The sequence below is a fragment of the Mobula hypostoma genome, chromosome 13, assembly GCF_963921235.1.
Source record: "Mobula hypostoma chromosome 13, sMobHyp1.1, whole genome shotgun sequence".
Classification (NCBI taxonomy): domain Eukaryota; kingdom Metazoa; phylum Chordata; class Chondrichthyes; order Myliobatiformes; family Myliobatidae; genus Mobula; species Mobula hypostoma.
Genome location: NC_086109.1, coordinates 86,439,787 through 86,460,075, shown reverse-complemented (window position 1 = coordinate 86,460,075; position 20,289 = coordinate 86,439,787). Strand labels below are relative to the sequence as shown.

The window sequence follows — 20,289 nt, the reverse complement described above, 5'->3', positions numbered from 1 at the left end:
CTCCTCAAAAGTTTCATATTTCAACCTTAACCTATGACTTCTAGTTGTAGTCTCACCCAACCTCAGTGGAAAAAGTCTACTTGCGTTTCCCCTATCTATACCCCTCATAATTTTGTATACCTTGATCATATTACACCTCATTCTCCTATGCTCCAGGGTGGGGGTTCCCAACCTGCAATCCTTGGACCCCTTGCTTAATGCTATTGACTCAGGACGTAAAAAATTGTTGGGAGCTCCTGATCTAGAGAATAAAGTCCTGACTTATTCCACCTTCCCTGTAACTCAGACCCTCAATTCTTGGCAACATCCTTGTGAGTTTTCACAGTGCTCTTTCAAACTTATTGACATCTTTCTTGATAAGTAGGTGACAAGAACTGCACACAATAATAGAAATATGCCTCACCAGCATTTTATGCAAGGTCAATGTAACATCGCAACTCCTTTACTCACTTATGCTCCCTGTTTTTGACCTGTTTGACAAAGCAATAGGTTCTGTCTTGGCCCTTTGTAATGCTATAATACAGCTTGCGACTTTCTGCTGAGGTTTCTTTGCTCTTGATGCAGGTGGATATTGACGAGAAATTACAAGGCTCTCACCAAAGGGAGCAGGGGGTCGTCCTCGAGCTTCCTGAACATCATGATGGAGCTGAAGAAATGCTGCAACCACTGCTACTTGGTCAAACCCTGTGAGGAGGACGAGACACTAACCAGTCAGGAAGTGTTGCATGTAGGTTTCACCGACACACCACCATCGCAGAGAGACTTTCAATATTTACTCTGTCCCCGAGTCAGAATCATCACAGACACTGTATACATTGTTTTCTGCACTTAACGTTCATCCCTGTTGCTGATGCCTGAATCGGAGATGCTGTCAGTAATCACTCAGTGTTTCATATCTACCAGAGATACGGTACTTTTCCCATTCCACTTAATGACATTATAAGCCTTTTCATGGGAGACCCCTCCATCCCAATTTAATCGCTCACGCTACAGAAATCGCATTTTTTTTCTGGAAGAAACCCACATGTTCACGGGGTGGGGATGGAGGGGTGGTGTTGAATGTGCAAATTGCTTACAGATGGCAGAGGGAATTGAACTCTGATCTTACAGCTGTAATGTGTTGCAGTAACTGCTGTGTTACCATGCCGCCCCCTACCGCAATCTTCTGGATTGCAATACTGGGAAGTCACTTTTCATTTTATTATATAGAGATACAAAGCTGAATAGGCCCTTCAAGCCGTGCTGCCCAACATCCCACTACAGCTCCGATTCAACCCTAACCTAACTAACCAAACCATCGGATCAGATAACCTACCGGATACATCTTTGGACTGTGGGAGAGACCGAAGCAGCTGTAGGAAATCCGTGTTCCATGGGGAGGAGATACAGAGGACGTAGAGACCGGACTCTGAACTCCGACATCCCGAGCTGCAATAGGGTCGCACTAAGATGTTTTGGCTCCTTTGCCCCAGATCCCTCCTGAATCCCACAGACTTGCACTATCACCCAGATATTAATTTTCTGCTCCGACCGGATAGTGGCACGTTACAGGACTCATGGCAGGTCCCAATTGTTAGATCACTGTAATAGGAAATAATGAAAGGAACTGGGTCTAAAGCAGGTTTTCCCAATAAATGCCTCATTTAGTTTCAGAAAAATGGAATGAGGGTGATCGCACAAGCTATTCGTTTGGTATCACTCACAGAACAGTGCAGTCACAGACTTGATTGACATGGAAACAATTCTATTATTGCTACTCCGTCTGGCCGTAACGTTAACAGCATGTGCAGTTAATCCAGAAAGTGCGTCCTTACTCAAGTTTCTCCAATTTCAAACACAGTCATATTTGTAAGTGCCTGTTTGGCAAGGGGCCTGTGTATTGACCTCTGTTTGCACTGACACACTGAATATGTGCTGGCACAAGAGAGTGCAGTTGCTGGAATCTAGAGCTACAAACAGTCTGCTGGAGGAACCCGGCAGATAGAGCAGTTCTGGTGCAGGGCTTTGACCTGAAGCTCTCAACACATCTGAATAGGTTTAGCTGGAATTCTTTGTCATTGTTATTTAGCGAAGAGAGCAAATCAATCTATGTTCCGATAGCAAGCGAAAGAGCCAGCTCCTACCACCCTTTTTTATCTGTTTTGTCCTTCATCCTAGGAGAAACCTCCCCTTAGTTTGAACTATCACTGCCTCCTTTCTCTGAAGCCAGTGAAAGGTTCTGATGGAAGGTCATCCCCTAAAAAAGTTTATTCCATTCCTCTCTCCATAGGTGCGCTGTTGAGTATTTCCACCATTTGGTTGCTTTAAATTGGTAAACTTATTAATAAACTTCTGCAGCAGTTTCAGTTCAATAAATGCACACTCCTTGTCAATTAAATATAGTGATGTGCAAGAGTCTTAGGCACAATTTTATAGCTAGAGTGCCTTAGACTTTTGTACGATATTGTATTTGTCAACATGGAGTGAAGATCAAGTTTGTAACTATAGCAGAAGCAAAGGATGTTGGGAATGGTTAGGGTGGAGCACCGCCAGAGGGTGGTGGGACAGATGTCGGAGAAGGCGTGCCAGGGGCAAGGGGGAGGCGTGGGTGTAGACACACCCTGTCCTGAGATTTGATTCCAAACGATTGGTTTATTGATTATTACAGAACATCTCTCTGATGCTTCCTGCTCCCTCCCCTTTTTCCAACCATGAATCCCCTCTCCTTGCCTCCTTCCCACTCTTAGTCCACAATAGAGACCCATACTAGAATCAGGTTTAGTCTGTGCCAGGATGAGGCCACCCTCAGGGTGGAGGAGCAACACATATTCCATTTAGGTAGCCTCCAGCCTGATGGCGTGAATGTTGATTTCTCCTTACCCCCCCCCCCTTTCTCTGTTTCCCACCTCTTCTCACCTGCCTATCAATCCCCATGGGTCCTCCTTCTGTTTCTCATATGGTCCATTCTCTTCTCGTATCAGATTCCTGTTTCTCCAGCCCTGGGCCTTTCCCACCCATCTGGCTGCACCTATCGCCTTCCAGCCAGCCTCCTTCCCCTCCCCCTACTGTTTTATTCTGGCGTCTTCTCCCTTCCTTTTCAGTCCTGACGAGGCCTGAAACGTCGACTGTTTATTCATCTCTGTGGATGCTGCCTGACCTGCTGAGTTCCTCCAGCATTTTGTGTGTGTTACTCAGGTTTATCGTCACTCAAATACATGTCATGAAATTTGTTTTTTTTTTTGCGTCAGCAGTACAGTGCAATACATAAAATTACTACGCTACTGTGCAGAAGTCTTAGGCACCCTAGCTACATATATGTGCCAAAGCCTTTTGCACAGTCCTGTGGAACGTAGACTTGAAGTGTGGCTGTTGCTTATTTTCGGTGACATCAATTCTTTTGTCCTACTTTGATTCTCTGCAGAATCTGATCAAGAGTAGCGGCAAGCTGATCCTTCTGGATAAGCTGATGACCAGGCTTCGCGAGCGAGGGAATCGGGTGCTCATTTTTTCCCAGATGGTGCGGATGTTGGATATTCTGGCCGAATACCTGACCATTAAACACTATCCCTTCCAGGTAAAGTTTAACGGAGAAATCGAGCTCGTAAACCTGTTTTACAAAGCATTTTGTCGGCTTTGGTCGGTACGTCTCCAGTCAAGATGGCTCCATTGACGTCGCGGCTCAGTTTTAGTTGTTTTATTGTGGTGATATTTTTGAGGATCGTGGGGGTGATTTTGGGGACAGAGAAGGAAGTTAGGGTCAGGTTAGGGTTTTTAGGGACAAAAAATGTGGGGAATTAGAGCACAGGATAGACTGTTAAGTGTCTGCAACTCGGAAGTGGAACCTCCACAGACGAGGCTGGGATGTCAGGCTGACAGATCAGCGTGAACGAAACTGGTGGCTCCCTCGGGGCTCAGTGAGTTGTTGGCGGGTTCCAGAGTTGGAGTTCCATGTATGCAGGAGGAACGAGGTCCGATGACTCCCTGGAGTTCGAGACCTAGTGTTTAGGATTCCGGCATTGACAAGGCCGGATTTCAAGTCCTGGCAAGTGGTGGGTCATGTGGTTGACGCCGAGAATTGAGGAACGGGGGGTCAAATCAGAAGTGTAAAAGTCACGGTGCGTTGACTGGAGTCACGGGTTGGCAAATCTCTGCAAGTCCACAGGGGTGGGTTAAGATCCAAGGTCAGCATGCCCGTGCCTGAATCCGAGTCCACTGGAAGCTGAAGAATACGACTGTCTTCGGGTGAGAGGACCTTGTATGTGTGTGGGTGGGAGGGTGGGCTCCCCCCAGACAGAAATGTCAATTTCACATCCACCCTGTGCATTTTCTGTTTTTTGCTGAAGTGGCCCTTATTCTTTGAAGCTCAGCAATTCAGCAGACCAGTGCCAGAGCGCAGCGGTGCTGCACCGACAGCCAAACTCCCTTGCTACAGCTACCCAGTGAGGGAGAGGAACCTTCAGACCTGTTGACCAAGCAAGAGCCAGGGTTATTTTGGACCCAGCATCCGAGTAAAAATAGAAGTGAAATCTGAACTTTTCAGAGTTTCTATCTGGGCTCTGAGCAGGCATTGAAGCTGTTTCTGTTCCATCATTTTGCAGCGTTTAGATGGGTCTATAAAAGGGGAATTAAGAAAACAAGCCTTGGATCACTTCAACGCAGAAGCATCTGAGGTAAGGACGCAATAATTTACAACCTTGGTAGTGAACTGAGCCACACCACTTCAAACAGACTTCGTAATCTGTTACTGGCTCTGAGATCATTTATCAGACTTTAAATTCTTGGAATTGTTGAGCAACTCCTGTGTTATCCAGATATTATTTAATAATCCTTGCTCATTCTGCTGTTGTTTACTTAATCATCACTGAAGCGAGCAAACTTTACGGTGAATCCTTGCCCAGAATCTTTCATTTTGGGCTATTCCATCTCCCTTACCGTGTATAACTTAGTTTTGGGAAGATGCTTCATAAATGATATATGAATCACACATACACATGTAGCTCAAAGTACTCACAAAAGGATCTTTATCATTTAAATACAAGCTGTCATTTGCCCGTGCATGATTTATTGAGGAGACTTTCCGTGTAAATAGTTTGGTCAGTAAATGTTATGGAACGGGGGCTACACTGCAAGGGCTATAGTTGTAACACACATCAGCAGCTCTATTTTTAGATCCGAACAGGACAGACCCTTCGGCCCATGATGTTATGCCAACCTTTTAACCTACTCTAAGATCAATCTTAACGCTTTCCTCCCACACGGTGCTCCATTTTTCTTTCATTCATGTGCCCATCTTAAATGTCCCTAATGTATCTGCTGGGTGGTGGGGTGGAGATATGTCTTTACCAATGGAGGTGTAAGATCTTTCTTCCCTCCGCTAGCCTGCAGGTCATACTTGGGCAAGATGTAGCACCTGTTTAGCACCCCCCCCCCCCACCCTGGATCAGGGTCACTTGAAGCCACAGGAGCAGGTGGTGGATGGTCGTATGAACAGCTGGTTCGTATCACAAGTCCTGGTTATGCGACCACTGATGCCAGGCAGACAGTCTCTGAAGGGTATTGATATTGGCTGGAATTACTCAGCTTGTAAAGACGCTGCCCCAAAGAAGGCAATGGCAAACCGCTTCTGCGGAAATATTTGGTCATGGAAAGACCGTGTTCGCCCACGTCGTTCAACACGGCACATAATGATGATGAATGTGTTTGCCTCTACCAGGCACTCACCACTCTGTAAAAAAAAATAACAACTTCCCTCTGACATCCTCCCCTATACTTTCCACCATTCATCTTGAAATACTCCCCCCTCATATCAGACATTTCCACCCTCGAAAACCGTCTCCGGTTGTCCACTCTATATATTCCTCTTCCATCTTGTACACCTCAGTCATCACCTCTAATCCTCCTTCACTCCAAAGAGGCATGCTCTCCAATCCAGATAGTGTCCTGGTAAATCTCTGCACCCTCTATAAAGCTTCCACAGCCTTCCTATAATGAAGTGACCAGAATTGAAGACAATATTCCAAGTGTGGTCTAACCAGAATTTTATTGATCTGCAATATTACCTCTATCAGCCTCCATTACTTCTTTTACCTTGTGGCTCTTGAACTCGGTCCCCAACTAATGAAGACCAACACACCACACGCTTCTTCTCAATCTTTGTTTGTGTTTGGTGCACACTTCAGTGTGTATTTGTGCAGTATGAGTTGGGGACGGGTTGTGAGCATGCACGGCTTGCTTTATGCCAAAAATTCAAAGGAAGGAAATACGAGGATTGATTCTTCACTGCCCAGCCTGGCACAGCCTTATGTTCCAGTTCTTGAAAACTTGCACTACCCAGTTCATCCACCTCATGACAGCTATCTTTCCGAAATCCATCTAGGGAGAATTCTAAACCTGGCTGTCCTGTAATGCTGCCGTCACCATGGTTCTTCTCACGTTTCCTCCCTCGTTCCATCGGAATTCTAGAAACCGCGTGCTGGCCATGCTTTGCTCCTCCTTTGTGTTATAAATAAAGCACCTCTGTGTGTCCCTGAAGCCAGAGGCTTGTTTTGGCCCCTCAACTGAAGAATTCCGACCCAGAACCTTGTTGCTTTGTATAAATTGTAGGGTTCTGTAAATTGACCCTTCTTGCCATTGATGCACCACATTTATACTCTTCATTTCATGGATACACAAGAGACTGTTGGAATCTCGAGTGACTCAGCAGGCTAGGCAGTATGTATTGAAGACTACATATATGTACAAGTCAACCTTCACTAATCCAACTACCTGTAATCCGGTTCCTTCAATAATCCGGCACTGATTATGCTTAATGTGATCCTTCTGTAATTCGGCATTTTCACTAATCTGGCACTTCTCAGGTCCCAGTGGTGCTGGATTAGTGAAGGTGTATATGATTTGACCTGAATGAACAGTGTCTAAGCCAAGCTTTTCACTGCATCTTGGTACAAGTGACAAAGTCAAAGATAAAATAAATTTATTATCAAAGTATATATATGTCACTATATTCTACCTTGAGATCTATTTTCTTGCAGGCATTTACAGGAAATTTTAAAGAATGGAATAGAATTTTATGAAAAAAATCTATACATACACAAAGACTTACAGACAACCAATGTGCAAAAGAGAAACTGTGCAAATAAAACAAAATAAGTAAATAAATAATACTGAGAACATGAGTTGTTCTTTAAGGTGAGTCCCCATAAGCTGTGGAATCAGTTCAGTGTTGAGTTGAGTGAAGTTATCCGCACCAGTTCTGAAGCCTGATGGTTGCTAGGTAATAACTGTTCCCGTGCTTGGTTGTGAGGGACCTGAGGCTCCTGTACCTCCTTCTCGATGGTAGCAGTGAGAAGACAGCATGTCTTGGTAATGGGGAGTACTTAATGACGGATGGCACTTTCCTGAGGCATCGCGCCTTAAAGATGGCATGGATGCTGGGAGGCTAATGCCCACTATGGAGCTGACTGAGTTCACACCTCTCTGCAGCTTATTTTGATCCTGTGTAGTGGTCTTTCTCCCCCCCGACAATACCAGACAGTGATGCAGCCAGTTAGAATACTCTCCACGGTACATCTGTAGAAATTTGCGAAAAATGGACAGTTATCATTTCAGGCTGAGACCCCTCATCTGGACTCCAATTTCCACAGATGTTGCCTGACCCACTCAATTCCTCCAGCATTTTGTACGTTCTTGCTTTTCTTCCTTGGGAACACCTGGCTCATTCTCCCCATTCCTGCTCCTCAGCCAACAGGCCTGATCTCCAAACAGAGAATGCTGCTGCAAGGCGGTGTTCACTTAGCTCCATTCGCTTGCTATTTTCCTGTCACTTCATGAAATCTTTGCTCTGAAGAATTTATTATTTCCTTTTTGAAAGTTTCTGTAAAAATCTGCTTCTGCCGCACAACGCATTGGCATTGGTTTATTATTGTCCAGAGGGCACAATTGCTGCCTTATTGCCACAGGAAAGCAGCATACATCATCAAGGACCATGCTCTCTTCTCACTGCTACCATCGGGTAGGAGGTACAGGAGTCTCAGGTCCCTCACAACTAAGCAAAGGGAACAGTTATTACCTAACAACCATCAGGCTTCAGAACTGGTGTGGGATAGCTTTACTCACTTCAATGTTAAACTGATTCCACAACCTATGGACTCACTTTAAAGGACTCTACAGCTCATGTTCTCAGTATTATTTATTATTTTGTTTTGTTTGCACATTGGTTGTTTGTAAGTACTTGTTTATAGTTTTTTTTCATAAAATTCTATTTTTTTTCCTGTAAATGCCTGCAAGAAAATGGATATCAAGGTATATGGTGACATATATATACTTCGATAATAAATTGACTTTATCATTGACTTTGTCACTTGTACCAGGATGCAGTGAAAAGCTTGGCTTAGACACTTCATTCAGATCAAATCATTATATGGTGCGTTGAGCTGGAACAAGGTAAAACAATAATAATAATGCAGAATAAAGTGTAAAAGCTACTGGTAAGTGATTATGTGCAAAATCATAATGAGGTAGATTGTGAGGCCAAGTGTCCATCTTACTGTACAAAAGTTCCATTCAGGAGTTTGATAACAGTGGGATAGAAGCTGTCCTTGAGCTTGGTGGTACGTGCTTTCAGGCTTTTGTATCTTCTGCCCGATGGGAGAAGAAAGAATGCCTGGGGTGGGTGGGGTCTTTGATTATGCCGGCTGCTTTACAGAGTATCCATAGAGGAGAGGCTGATTCCTGTGAGGTGCAGAGCTGTGTCCACAACTCTCTACAGTTTCTTGCGATCGTGTGCAGAGTCGTTGCCATACCAAGCCGTTATACAGGTATTCAGGATCTCACTGTGTTCACAGCTCTGTGAGTCCTTTCTGTACATGTTCTGGATTGTTTTCCCGTTTCAGGATTTCTGCTTCCTCCTGTCCACAAGAGCGGGAGGACTCGGGATTAACCTGGCCTCTGCTGACACTGTGATCATCTTCGACTCTGACTGGAATCCTCAGAATGACTTGCAAGCTCAGGCCCGCGCCCACAGGATAGGCCAGAAGAAACAGGTCAGTGTGCTTGCAGGGAGTGCGTGGATCCTATCAGCGCCACCACCACCTTGAACTTCTCTGCTTAAAAGCTTCTAAAGCACTATGTGGTAAACATGCCGGGTCCTCACTGTGATATTCAGGATTTAATAAAACCAACCACCTTGGTTCAGTGATTCGGTAGTTCCATTTAATATCAGAGAATGTATACAATATACGACCTGAAATTCTTACTCTCTGCAGACATCCACGAAACAGAAGAAAATCACCAAAGAACAAATGATAGGAAGACTTAGAACTCCAAGCTCTCCCCCCCCCACCCATGCACAAACAACAGCCCCCACCTGTCTCAGCAAAAAGCATCAGCCTCCCTCCCACCCACTACCCGCCATGCAAGCCATCACAGAGACCATGATCTACAGTTCATCAGAACCACTGTTCACCCCAGCATTTTGACATGCCATAATGTGAGCCAAGTGGCATCCACAAACGAGAAATCTGCAGATGCTGGATATCAAAGCAATGCACACAATGTGCTGGAGGAACTTAGCAGGCCAGGCAGCATCTATGGAAATTAGTAAACAGCAGTAGTTTCGAGCTGAGACCTGAGGATTGATGGAAGGGTCTCGGCCTGAACTGTTGACTGTTTATTCTTTTCCATAGATGCTGCCTGGCCTGCTGAGTTCCTCCAGCATTTTGTGTGTGTGGCGTCCACGAAGCTTCCTTAAGCAAGGGGAAGGTCTTACAAGGGAAGAAGTATCGAAAGGGAAATCGCTGCATGGTCCACTCTCCTGTCCAATCAAATTCTACCTTTTTCAGCCTCCTGCCTCTTCTACCAGTCATCTCCCAGTGTCGCAGATCATTCCCACTTCTTCCACCATCTCTCCCACCTCCCCTGCCTCCCACTCACCTAGATTCGCCTATCACCTGTCAGCTTGAGTTCCTCCCCCTTCTGCCGACCTTTAATTCTGGCATCTGCTCTCTTTCTAGTCCTGACGAAGAGTCTCGGCCTGAAATGTCAACTGCTTACTTCCCTCCAGAGGCTGTGCCTGACCTGCTGAGTTCATCCCTCATTTTTGTATGTGTTACTCTGGTGCCAGTGTTTTGTTTCTGCCATTTTTCATAAACATGCCCAATACATCGGACCCTGGCATGTGAACACCAACAGCAATTCCAACTGCGTGGTCTCTCCCTTCATCACAGAGGCTAATCCTTGCATGACCATCACCGTCCGTAGCCTGTAAGGTTCTGTCCCAATATTGCAGGTGAATATTTACCGCCTGGTTACGAAAGGGACAGTGGAGGAGGACATCATCGAGCGTGCCAAGAAGAAGATGGTCCTGGATCATCTTGTCATCCAGAGGATGGATACCACAGGGCGGACGGTGTTGGATAACTCAGCCCGTCCTTCACAGTAAGTAGTACAATCAAAGTGCTCCTCACTATTTTCTCTTCCCCCTTCCTCCCTTTCTGACTTTTCACTTTGCCCCTATGTTCCCTTCGTACCTTTATGTTCTCCTATCTCACTATACACTGCCCCTAATCCTCCCACCAAGCACACTACAAGAATATTAGAATAAAAGGCATCATTAATAACAACCACATATCTCTTGAATTGTAGAAACATTCAAGGAAGTTATCCTGCCAGCCGTGACTGGTCTGGTTAAGGCTTTCTGTGGCTACAGGGCAATCAATGTGGGTAGCTCCTAATTGTCCTTTAAAAGCACCCAGGTGGGGACTATCTCAGGGAAATCAGGGAAGAGTGATAAATGCTCACATCAGAATCAGGTTAATTATTGCTGATGTATATCATGAAATTTGTTGTTTTATGTCACCAATACAGTGCAATACATTTAAAAAACTATAAAGTACAATAAGAAAAAATGTGTGTATTATTTATTTATTTTTATGTACGCGTGTGTGTGTATATATATGTGAATTGAATTGGCTTTATTACTTACATCCTTCATATACATAAGGAGTAAAAATCTTTTATGTTATGTCTCCGTCTAAATGTGCAATTTCTAGTAATTTATAATAAATAGCACGTACAACAGCATAGTCAGTATAACATAGAAATACAGTTGGGTCAGCATGAATTAAGCAGTCTGATGGCCTGGTGGAAGAAGCTGTCCCGGAGCCTGTTGGTCCTGACCTTTATGCCGTGTTACCGTTTCCCGGATGGTAGCAGCTGGAACAGTTTGTGGTTGGGGTGACTCGGGTCCCCAATGTATAAAATTAATGAGAAAAGAGAGCAAAAGTAGTGAGGTAGTTTTCCTGAGTTAATGGACCATTCATAAATATGGTGGAGAGGAAGAAGCTGTCCCTAAGACATTGAGTGTGGGTCTTCAGGTCCCTGTACCTCCTGACTGATGGTGGTAATAAGAAGAGGACATGTCGGGGGTGATGGGGGCCCTTGATAATGGATGCCTTTTTGAGACAGTACCTTTCGATGATGTCCTCGATGCTGGGGAGGATAGTGCCCATGATGGAGCTGGTTGAGTTTTACAACCCTCTGCAACATTTTTTATTTACTGTGCAGTGGCCCCCCCCCCCCATACCAGATGGTGATACAACCAATTAGAATGCTCTCCTCAGTACATCTGTGGAAATCTTTAGTGACATAATGTGAACTAGAATGACTACTGTGTTCCTCTCTGATGGTGAATTTTTGCTTCCAGCTCAACACCATTCAACAAGGAGGAGCTGACAGCGATTTTGAAGTTCGGAGCAGAGGAGTTGTTCAAGGAGCCGGAAGGCGAGGAGTCTGAGCCGCAGGTATCACTGGACTTTGTTAAGGGACTCCTAGTTCCATCGAACTTATCAATCCTTCCTTAGTAAAATCATCAGTCAAGTTTCGCACAGCAAAGTGAAGAGGTGTGAAATGTGGAATATTAATTAGTGATGTCTGTGAATGTTCTAAATAAATAAATGGGGAGAAATAGCTCTAATGGAAAAAACAGGAATAGGTTTATGAGGCAGACAGGAATAAGTTGCCATTTTGGGAAATCTATGTCAGAATGTGATGGAGAATTCTGATTCGGGAGCAGCAGTAGAGCTGTTAGTGTAAAGCTTTACAGAGTCATCAGTAGGGGTTCAGTTCCTGTCATTGTCTGTCAGGAGATTGTACATTCTCTCTGTGACCGTGTGGGCTTCCTCTGGGTGCTCCAGTTTCCTGCCACGTTCAGGTTAGGGTTAGTAAGCCGTGGGCATGCTACATTGGTGCTGGAAGCGTGGTGACACTTGCAGGCTGCCCCCAGCACATCCTCGGCCTGTGTTTGTTGTTGGCACAAGTGACGCATTTCACTGTACGTTTCGATACACAGGTGACAAACAAAGTTAATCTTATAATCGCAAACATGAGGAAATCTACAGATGCTGGACTTCCAAGCAACACACATAAAAGTTGCTGGTGAACGCAGCAGGCCAGGCAGCATCTCTAGGAAGAGGTACAGTCGACGTTTCGGGCCGAGACCCTTCGTCAGGACTAACTGAAAGAAGAGCTAGTAAGAGATTTGAAAGTGGGAAGGGGAGAGGGAGATCGGAAATGACAGGAGAAGGCAGGAGGAGGAGGGATGGAGCCAAGAGCTGGACAGTTGATTGGCGAAAGGGATATGAGAGGATCATGGGACAGGAGGCCTAGGGAGAAAGAAAAGGGGGTTTGGGGGGAAAATCCCAGAGGATGGGCAAGGGTATAGTGAGAGGGACAGAGGGAGAAAAAGGAGAGAGAGAAAAAGAATGTGTGTATATAAATAATGGATGGGGTACGAGGGGGAGGTGGGGCATTAACGGAAGTTAGAGAAGTCAATGTTCATGCCATCAGGTTGGAGGCTACCCAGACGGAATATAAGGTGTTGTTCCTCCAATCCGAGTGTGGCTCCATCTTTACAGTAGAGGAGGCCGTGGATAGACATATCAGAATGGGAATGGGACGTGGAATTAAACTGTGACTGTACCTCTTCCTAGAGATGCTGCCTGGCCTGCTGCGTTCACCAGCAATTTTTATGCGTGTTGCCTAATCTTATAATCTTGGCTTTCAGAAGGGGATTGGGTAGATGCTATGAAAGGAAAGGAAAAGGGAGGAGAGTGGGAATATCAGAGATTGCTTTCAATGGTTGGTCCAGGGACAGCGGCCAGAACTGCTGTTGTGAGGTAATTCTGTACCTGTAATGGAATATTCTTGCAAGTACAACAATGAGTTGTTGGAGGAATTATCATCTTAAAGGCAGAAAAATGGGTTGAGAGTGAAAATAATCAGCCATAATCTTAAGGTGGAGCAAATTTGATGGGCTTTGTGGCCTAATTCTGCTCCTGTGTCTTACAGAATTCAGTGAGTCAGCATCTGTGGAGAGAAATGGGCAGTTGACTTTTTGGGTTGAGGCTGTTCAGCTGGACTGATAAAAGGTCTCCACACTTAATATTAAATGCTCATTTCCCTCCATGGACACGGCCTGGCCATCTGGGGTCCTCCAGCAGCTTGTTTTTATGTCTCAAAAGTTCTCAGTCTGTGTTTCTCCTCTTCCAGGAAATGGACATCGATGAGATCCTGAGACTGGCAGAAACGAGAGAGAATGAGCAGTCTGTGAGCCCCACTGACGAACTGCTCTCCCAGTTCAAGGTGAGGCTGGGTACAGCTGGTAGGCTTCCTGCTGTGATGGCATACAGGGGGTTGCTTTGTAATTGCGGTGTTTACCTCACAAGCAAGATAACTTCATATTCATATCCCTTCCTATGGGAGAATCCAAATCTGTAGCAATAGTTGGTTGCTTTTGATTTTTTCCCTAATATTGACAAATCCTGGATGCAGGGAAGTGCTAAATGCACACTTCTCATTCATTTGCTGAGAAGGCTGGAATTTCTTGCTCTCTTGCCCATGCACTTAGGAGTCAATAATTAACACAGTCTACATGCTCCTTCCTTCTTTACCTTCCCCTTTCCTCCCTTTACCCGCCCTTTTCTTGTGACACTCTATTCCCTTCTTACCTTTTCCTCCTTGGTCACCATACCCCGCCCCCGCATTGAGGAGTCATTGGTGCATATCAAGTTCAAGTTTAATTGTCAATTCAGCCTACATGTTTATAGCTGAATGAAACAGCGTTCCTCCGGGACCAAAGCGTGAAACACAGCACAAGCACATAATGGTTACAGTAGCACCTACAGTCACAAATAATATTGACAGAAGTCTGCGAGTGGCGTGGCCTGAAGGTTGATGGTGCATGGGATGTTGTCCTTGAAGCCATGTTTCTACAAGAACAAGCATGCAGCAGTTCCTTAACTGGTGCTGGGTCATTCACAGTTGAAGGCAATCTGGCTTGTCTTGCGAGGAGTGAACACTGGAGAGCCACACCGACAGGCGAGCCGGCCTGCTGGTGCCCGCTCCCAACCCAGCACAGACTGCAGCACACCTGCTCTCTTCCACACCGCCTCGGGCACCTGTTCCCCTGGGTGGCTGCGACAGCCGACATCACGGCATAAGGGCCTGGTCCGCATAACAACCCAAGGTCACACAGCTCCTCTGCCATTGGTCTCACCAATGAACCTGAAGTACAGTATTTTGTTTATGGAGTCACAAATCCCAGACTATTTCAGGATGACAGATTTCCCTCCGGTATTTGGTTGTTTATGATCACCTTTACTGAAATCAGTTTCTTTATTTCAAATTTGTTTAATTACCTGAATTTAAATTCCCAATTTGGTGCTTCAAACCTCAAATTTCAGATTCTGGATCACCTGCAAAAATCTTTGGACAAACATTCAGAAACTTGACTGCTGAGGTAAATTGGGGATACGCAGGAGACTTCAGATGGCAGAATCTAGAGCAACACCTAATCCGCTGGAGGAACCCAGCAGGTTGAGCACTATCTCTGAGACGAAAGGGATTGTCAACGTTTCCTGCATCAGTCCTGAAGCTGAGTTTAGACCTGAAATATCCTTTCCTCCCACAGATGCTGGCTAACTTTCTGAAGTTTCTTCAGCAAATTGTGATTGGGGATGTATTTGATTTGTATTAAAAGTTGTAAATTGCCCTGCATTTCTGATTCCCTGCAGAGTCTTGACCCAGAACGTTGACGTTGCCTTTCCCACCACAGATGCTGCTATCGAATATTGAAAAGCCTAGATAGACTGAATGTGGAGGGGATGTTTCCTGCAGTTTGGGGGGGGGGGCTTGGGGGTGCCTAGGACTAGAGGGTGCAGCCTCAGAATACAAGGACATCTCTTTAGAACAGAGATGAGGAAGAATTTCTTTAGCCAGACGGTGGTGAATCTGTGGAATTCATTGCCACAGTGGAGGCCAAGTCATTTAGTATATTTAAAGCAGAGGTTGAAAGGTTCTTGATTAGTATGGGCATCAAAGATAGGAGAATGGGGTTGAGAGGGATAATAAATCAGCCATGATGGAATGGCGGAGTAGACTTGATAGTCTGAATGGCCCAATTATGCTCCTAGTCTTAAGACATGCTGATTTCCTCCAGATTCCAGGATCTGTAGTCTCTTCTGTCTCGTGGCCCTCAGCTCTGTTGGCACTATCAGCCAACAGTTGACTTCTGATGAATTTGGAATATTCAGAATGCTGTGACATTATTTCCTTCACCACTCACTGAAACACAAGAACCCATGAACACTACCTCATTGTTGCTCTAATAATTTATTCTTGTAACCTGCAGTAAATTTACTGTACTGCTGCCACAGAATAAATTTCTTGTCATATAATTCACAGATAAATAAACCTGTTTTGGAGCACAAAGTGTGGTGGGGAGGCATTGGGTTTATTTAATTATTTAGAGACACACCGTGGTAACAGAGCGCTACGATAGTGTAGTGGTTGGTGTGACGCTGTGCAGCTCAGAGTGTCAGAGTTCAATCCCAGAGTCTTCTGTAAGGAGTCTCTTTACATCTTCCTTGTGGGATGTGTGGGCTTTCCCCAGGTGCTCCAGTTTCCTCTTACAGTCCAACGACGTACCGGGTAGGATAATTGGCCAATGTAAATTGTCCTGTGATTCGATTAGGGTTAAATCAAGGTTGTCGAGGGTTGCTGTGACACTGCAGCTCAAAGGGCTAGAAGAGCCTACTCCCTAAACTAAAAATAACATAAGCAAGCTCTTCCACCTTGTCCAATTACACCCGTGTAACCAGTTAACCCACCGACCTGTACGTCTTTGCAACACAGAACAGTCCAGCACAGGAACATTGGCCCACACTGTTGTGCTGAAGGACTTCCAACCGGCACTGATGTGTAATGTGACCTTATCCCCTCTTGTGTTGCTTGTGTCACCCCCTCAGGTGGCTAACTTCACCACAATGGAGGAGAACGAGCCAGAAGTGGACGAGAAGCAGACCAAAGAATGGGACGACATCATCCCGGAGGACCAGCGGAAAAAGATCGAAGAGGAGGCGCGGCAGAAGGAGCTGGAGGAAATCTACATGCTTCCAAGGAGCAGGAGTTCAACTAAAAAGGTATGGAGCAAGTCCACCCAGGGTGAGACTGTCAGACATTGCGCCTATCCTCTCAAACAATCCAGAGTGTTTCCACAGTGTATGGGCGTCAAAGGCTGGAGAATGGGATTGAGAGGGATAGTAAATATACAATGATGGAACAGTGGAGTCGACTCGATGGCCCGAATGCCATAATTCTGATCCTAAGTTTTATGCTATGTTTTTCCTTCCCTTCTTGCTCTCAGATCTGGAGCTTGCTGGTCTTGGGACAAGGCAGATCATATTGGACCAATAAAAATTTCTCAATCAGGCAGTACCTGTGGAGAGAGAAACAGTTGATGTTTTGAGACAAGGATTTCTTGTCATAATCTTCCATTTGTTCTGCTCAGCCTGAAGTGCTGGTTGTGCCTCTCCTTCCACAGATGCTGCCTGACCTGCAGTGTGTTCTTTCTCTTAGCGCCTCAAAGTTCAGAACAGCATTGATTGAAGACAGGCAAGTTCCAGATTCTAGTAGCAGGGGCCACTTGTGTTTGGAAAGTTGTGGCACATGGGGACATCTGGGAGAGAGGAACAGACCTTTCAGTGGAGCTTTTCCTTCCCTCATCCTTCAAAGGGACGTCCCCTTCTAACTGCAGCTGACACCTAGAGTGTTTGGACTCTCTCCCTCAGTGGCTAGTGGAAGCAGGCTCTGACTCTTCCTAAGACAGAAGTAGCTAGATACTTGGTCAGCAAGCCAGCTGTAAGGTTACCAAGACCAGCTGGAAATGTGGGGTTGAGATTACAGTCAGATCAAATAGTTGATTGATGATTGGGTGGCTGTCGCTTACAGTTTACTTGGGGTCAAGGGGCTTACTGTTGCTCAAGAGATAAAGGATTTACTTGAAGATGCAAAACAGCTTCACTGACCTGTTTCCTAGTGTGAAGGGTTATACTTTAAGGTGAGCCTGTTCTCTGTAGCTGAGGAGGATGTGCTTTGCCTGTTTCTACCAGTGAATAAGGCTGAAACAAGGTGCACAGGCGTATGGGGGTTATCCACTTCGGGCTGAAATTCCTTTGCACTGGAAATGTTGAGGCTTCAAGATTGTTTATTGTCATTCTTCAGCAAGAGTGTAAAGGAGAACAAAATGATTCTCACTCTGGATCCAATGCAGCATAACAAGCATAAAGAACACAATAAAAAAACAACAAAAACCCACAATAAATATAAATATGTGTTGGCGCGTGGCCAAGTGGTTAAGGTGTTCGGCTAGTGATCTGAAGGTCGCTAGTTCGAGCCTTGGCTGAGGCAACATGTTATATCCTTGAGCAAGACACTTAACCACACATTGCTCTGTGACGACACTGGTGCCAAGCTATATGGGTCCTAATGCCCTTCCCTTGGACAACATTGGTGGCGTGGAGAGGGGAGACTTGCATCATGGGCAACTGCCGGTCTTCCATACAACCTTGCCCAGGCCTGCGCCCTGGAAACCTTCCAAGGTGCAAATCCATGGTCTCACGAGACTAATGGATGCTTATATAAAAAAATATAGATATAAAAGCAATCCTATAAAGCAGAATTAAGTGTGATATACATTGGATTGCTTGCATGTACATAGAGTGACACTGGGTGTTGTGTATGTAGAGGTGGGGTGTACAGTGGTTGAAGGTTCCAGAGACAATTAGAAGACTGAAGGAGTTTCGATCATAAACAGGATCCGTTAATTCGGCGGTATTGAGGCAGCTGATTGGTTATCGCCCTGACTGGCAGCTCAGAATCGTGGGACTGTACAGCCTCACCCTGTGCTGTTGGCTGTGTTGTGTCTATTTTAAGCACAAGCCCATTGGTCCCAGACTCTGCTCACTGTCCTTGCAAGTCAGCTGATAATCAGTCACACAAGATAGAGTAGAATTTGGCCATTCAGCCCATTGTGTCTGCTCTTCCATTCAATCATGGCTGATTTTTCTTAATCCCATTCTCTTCTTCTCATAACCCTTAACCAATCAACTCCCTTAAATTCCCCCAGTTACTTTACAATCCAATATCTGAAGACCATTAGACATTGGAGCATAATTAGGCCATTTGTCCCATCATGTCTGCTCTGCCATTCTATCATGGCTGATTTATTTTCCCTCTCAACCCCATTCTTCTGCCTTCTCCCTGTAGACCTTTGACACCCTTTCTACTCAAGAGCTTATCAATCTCCGCTTTGAATATACCCAATGATTTGACCTCCACAGGTTCACCACCCTCTGTTTAATGAAATTCCTCCTCACCTCTATTCTAAAGGGACGTCCTTATATTCTTAAACTGTGCCCTCAGTTAGTGGACCCACCCACTGTAGAAAACATTCTTTCCACATTCACTGTACCTAGGCCTTTGAATATTTGATTTCAGTGTCCTTGTTAAGAGAAACAATTTGCACCTGCACCCATATTCCCTCCTTTGAAATCAGTGCTGTGTGGAACCGGATCCCATACCGCTTGATACTCTTGTGGCTGACTTGGTGTGTGGGCTCACACTTGAGCGTCGTTCCTGCAGGGCAGCTTGTGGCCTTGTAAGCTCACCAAGGAGGTGATGTCAGCAGAAAGGGCGAGTGGGTGAAAAGTGTGAGGAAAATGGAAAACTAGTGTCCAGCTTAACCTTACCACCGGTTTCAGGCTCGGGCTCACGGCAGCGATTCGGACGCTGGGTCGCGGCGAAGGCGGCAGCGCTCGTCTGGATCGGAGAGTGAGACAGAGGAGAGTGAAGATGAAGAGAAGCGGCCCAAGCGAAGAGGCCGGCCTCGAACCGTCCGCAGAGACATGGTGGATGGCTTCACCGACGCTGAAATCCGGAGGTAGGTAGCAGTGATTTGTCTGTCCTGCTGCTCCCAACAGTCCTGCCTACAATCCAGCTTGGAGGCACAAGCGACTGCAGGAACTGGAATGTGGAGCAGGAGGAACTCAGAAGGCCGAGCAGAATCCGTGGAGGGGGTGGGAATTTCCGACAAGGATGTAGGGTTTCAACCCAAAACAACAATAGAAAACAGAAGAGGTTCTTCTGCAGGTGCTGGAAATCCATAGCAGCACACCCAAAATGCTGGAGGAATTTAGTAGGTCAGGCAGCATCTGTGGAGAGGAATAAAGAGTCGATGTTTCGGGCGAGACCCTTCTTCAGGACTGGAAAGGAAAGGGGAAGAAGGTAGGGGTAGGGGTAGAAGTACAAGCTGGAAGGTGATAGGTGAAGGGAAGGTGTGGGGAGAGGGATGAATTGAGAAGCTAAGAGGGGATGTGTAGAAAAAGTTAAGGGATCTTCCTCTCCAGTGCTAATGAAGGGTCTCGACCCGAAACGTCGACTATTCTTCCTATATATGTTGCCGAGTTCCACCAACACTCCTAATGTGTTAAACATGAAACAGTTACTCCTGTCCACCTCACCGTTCTCCCCACACACACGTTTCTCGACAAGCTGAGTTCCTCCTGCAGATTGTTTACTAGTACTTGTGTTTACATTTCAAAGCCTTGAAGATTTAGAAAGGTTGTGCTTACGTTGCTTGATTTAACTTTGAGTCTTCAGAGTTCAGCATTCTACTTGCTTGCCTTCCATCTTGCGGTCGCCAAAAACTGTCCCTAACACCAATGCCTGCTCAGCTATCACCCCCCACCTTGCTAACCTAATGTGCCTTCTGTTAAACGGTGCTTTCATTTTAAAATTCATACACACGAGAAGATCTGCAGATGCTGGAAATCCAAAGCGACACTGACAAAATGATGGAGGTACTCAGCGAGCCTGGAAAAAAGTACGGTCAACGTTTCGGGCTGTCGACTGCTTACTCTTTTCCATAGATGCTGCCTGGCCTGCTGAGTACCTCCAGCATTTTGTGTGTGTGGCTTA

The 20,289-nt window shown here is 45.6% G+C and overlaps 1 protein-coding gene across 6 annotated transcripts in view; it reads left to right on the top strand.

Annotated features, from left to right (window-relative positions):
* The window catches only part of chd2 (chromodomain helicase DNA binding protein 2), a 132,250-nt gene that overhangs the window by 79,406 nt on the left and 32,555 nt on the right, over positions 1–20,289 (top strand). For all 6 annotated transcript variants that reach the window (XM_063066115.1, XM_063066111.1, XM_063066114.1 and 3 more), the window contains 9 exons: positions 565–727; positions 3,401–3,553; positions 4,578–4,649; positions 8,871–9,020; positions 10,265–10,413; positions 11,681–11,777; positions 13,525–13,617; positions 16,281–16,454; positions 19,074–19,252. In XM_063066115.1, coding sequence (XP_062922185.1) covers positions 565–727; positions 3,401–3,553; positions 4,578–4,649; positions 8,871–9,020; positions 10,265–10,413; positions 11,681–11,777; positions 13,525–13,617; positions 16,281–16,454; positions 19,074–19,252 — 1,230 coding nt within the window. The remainder of the gene's footprint in view (positions 1–564; positions 728–3,400; positions 3,554–4,577; positions 4,650–8,870; positions 9,021–10,264; positions 10,414–11,680; positions 11,778–13,524; positions 13,618–16,280; positions 16,455–19,073; positions 19,253–20,289) is intronic.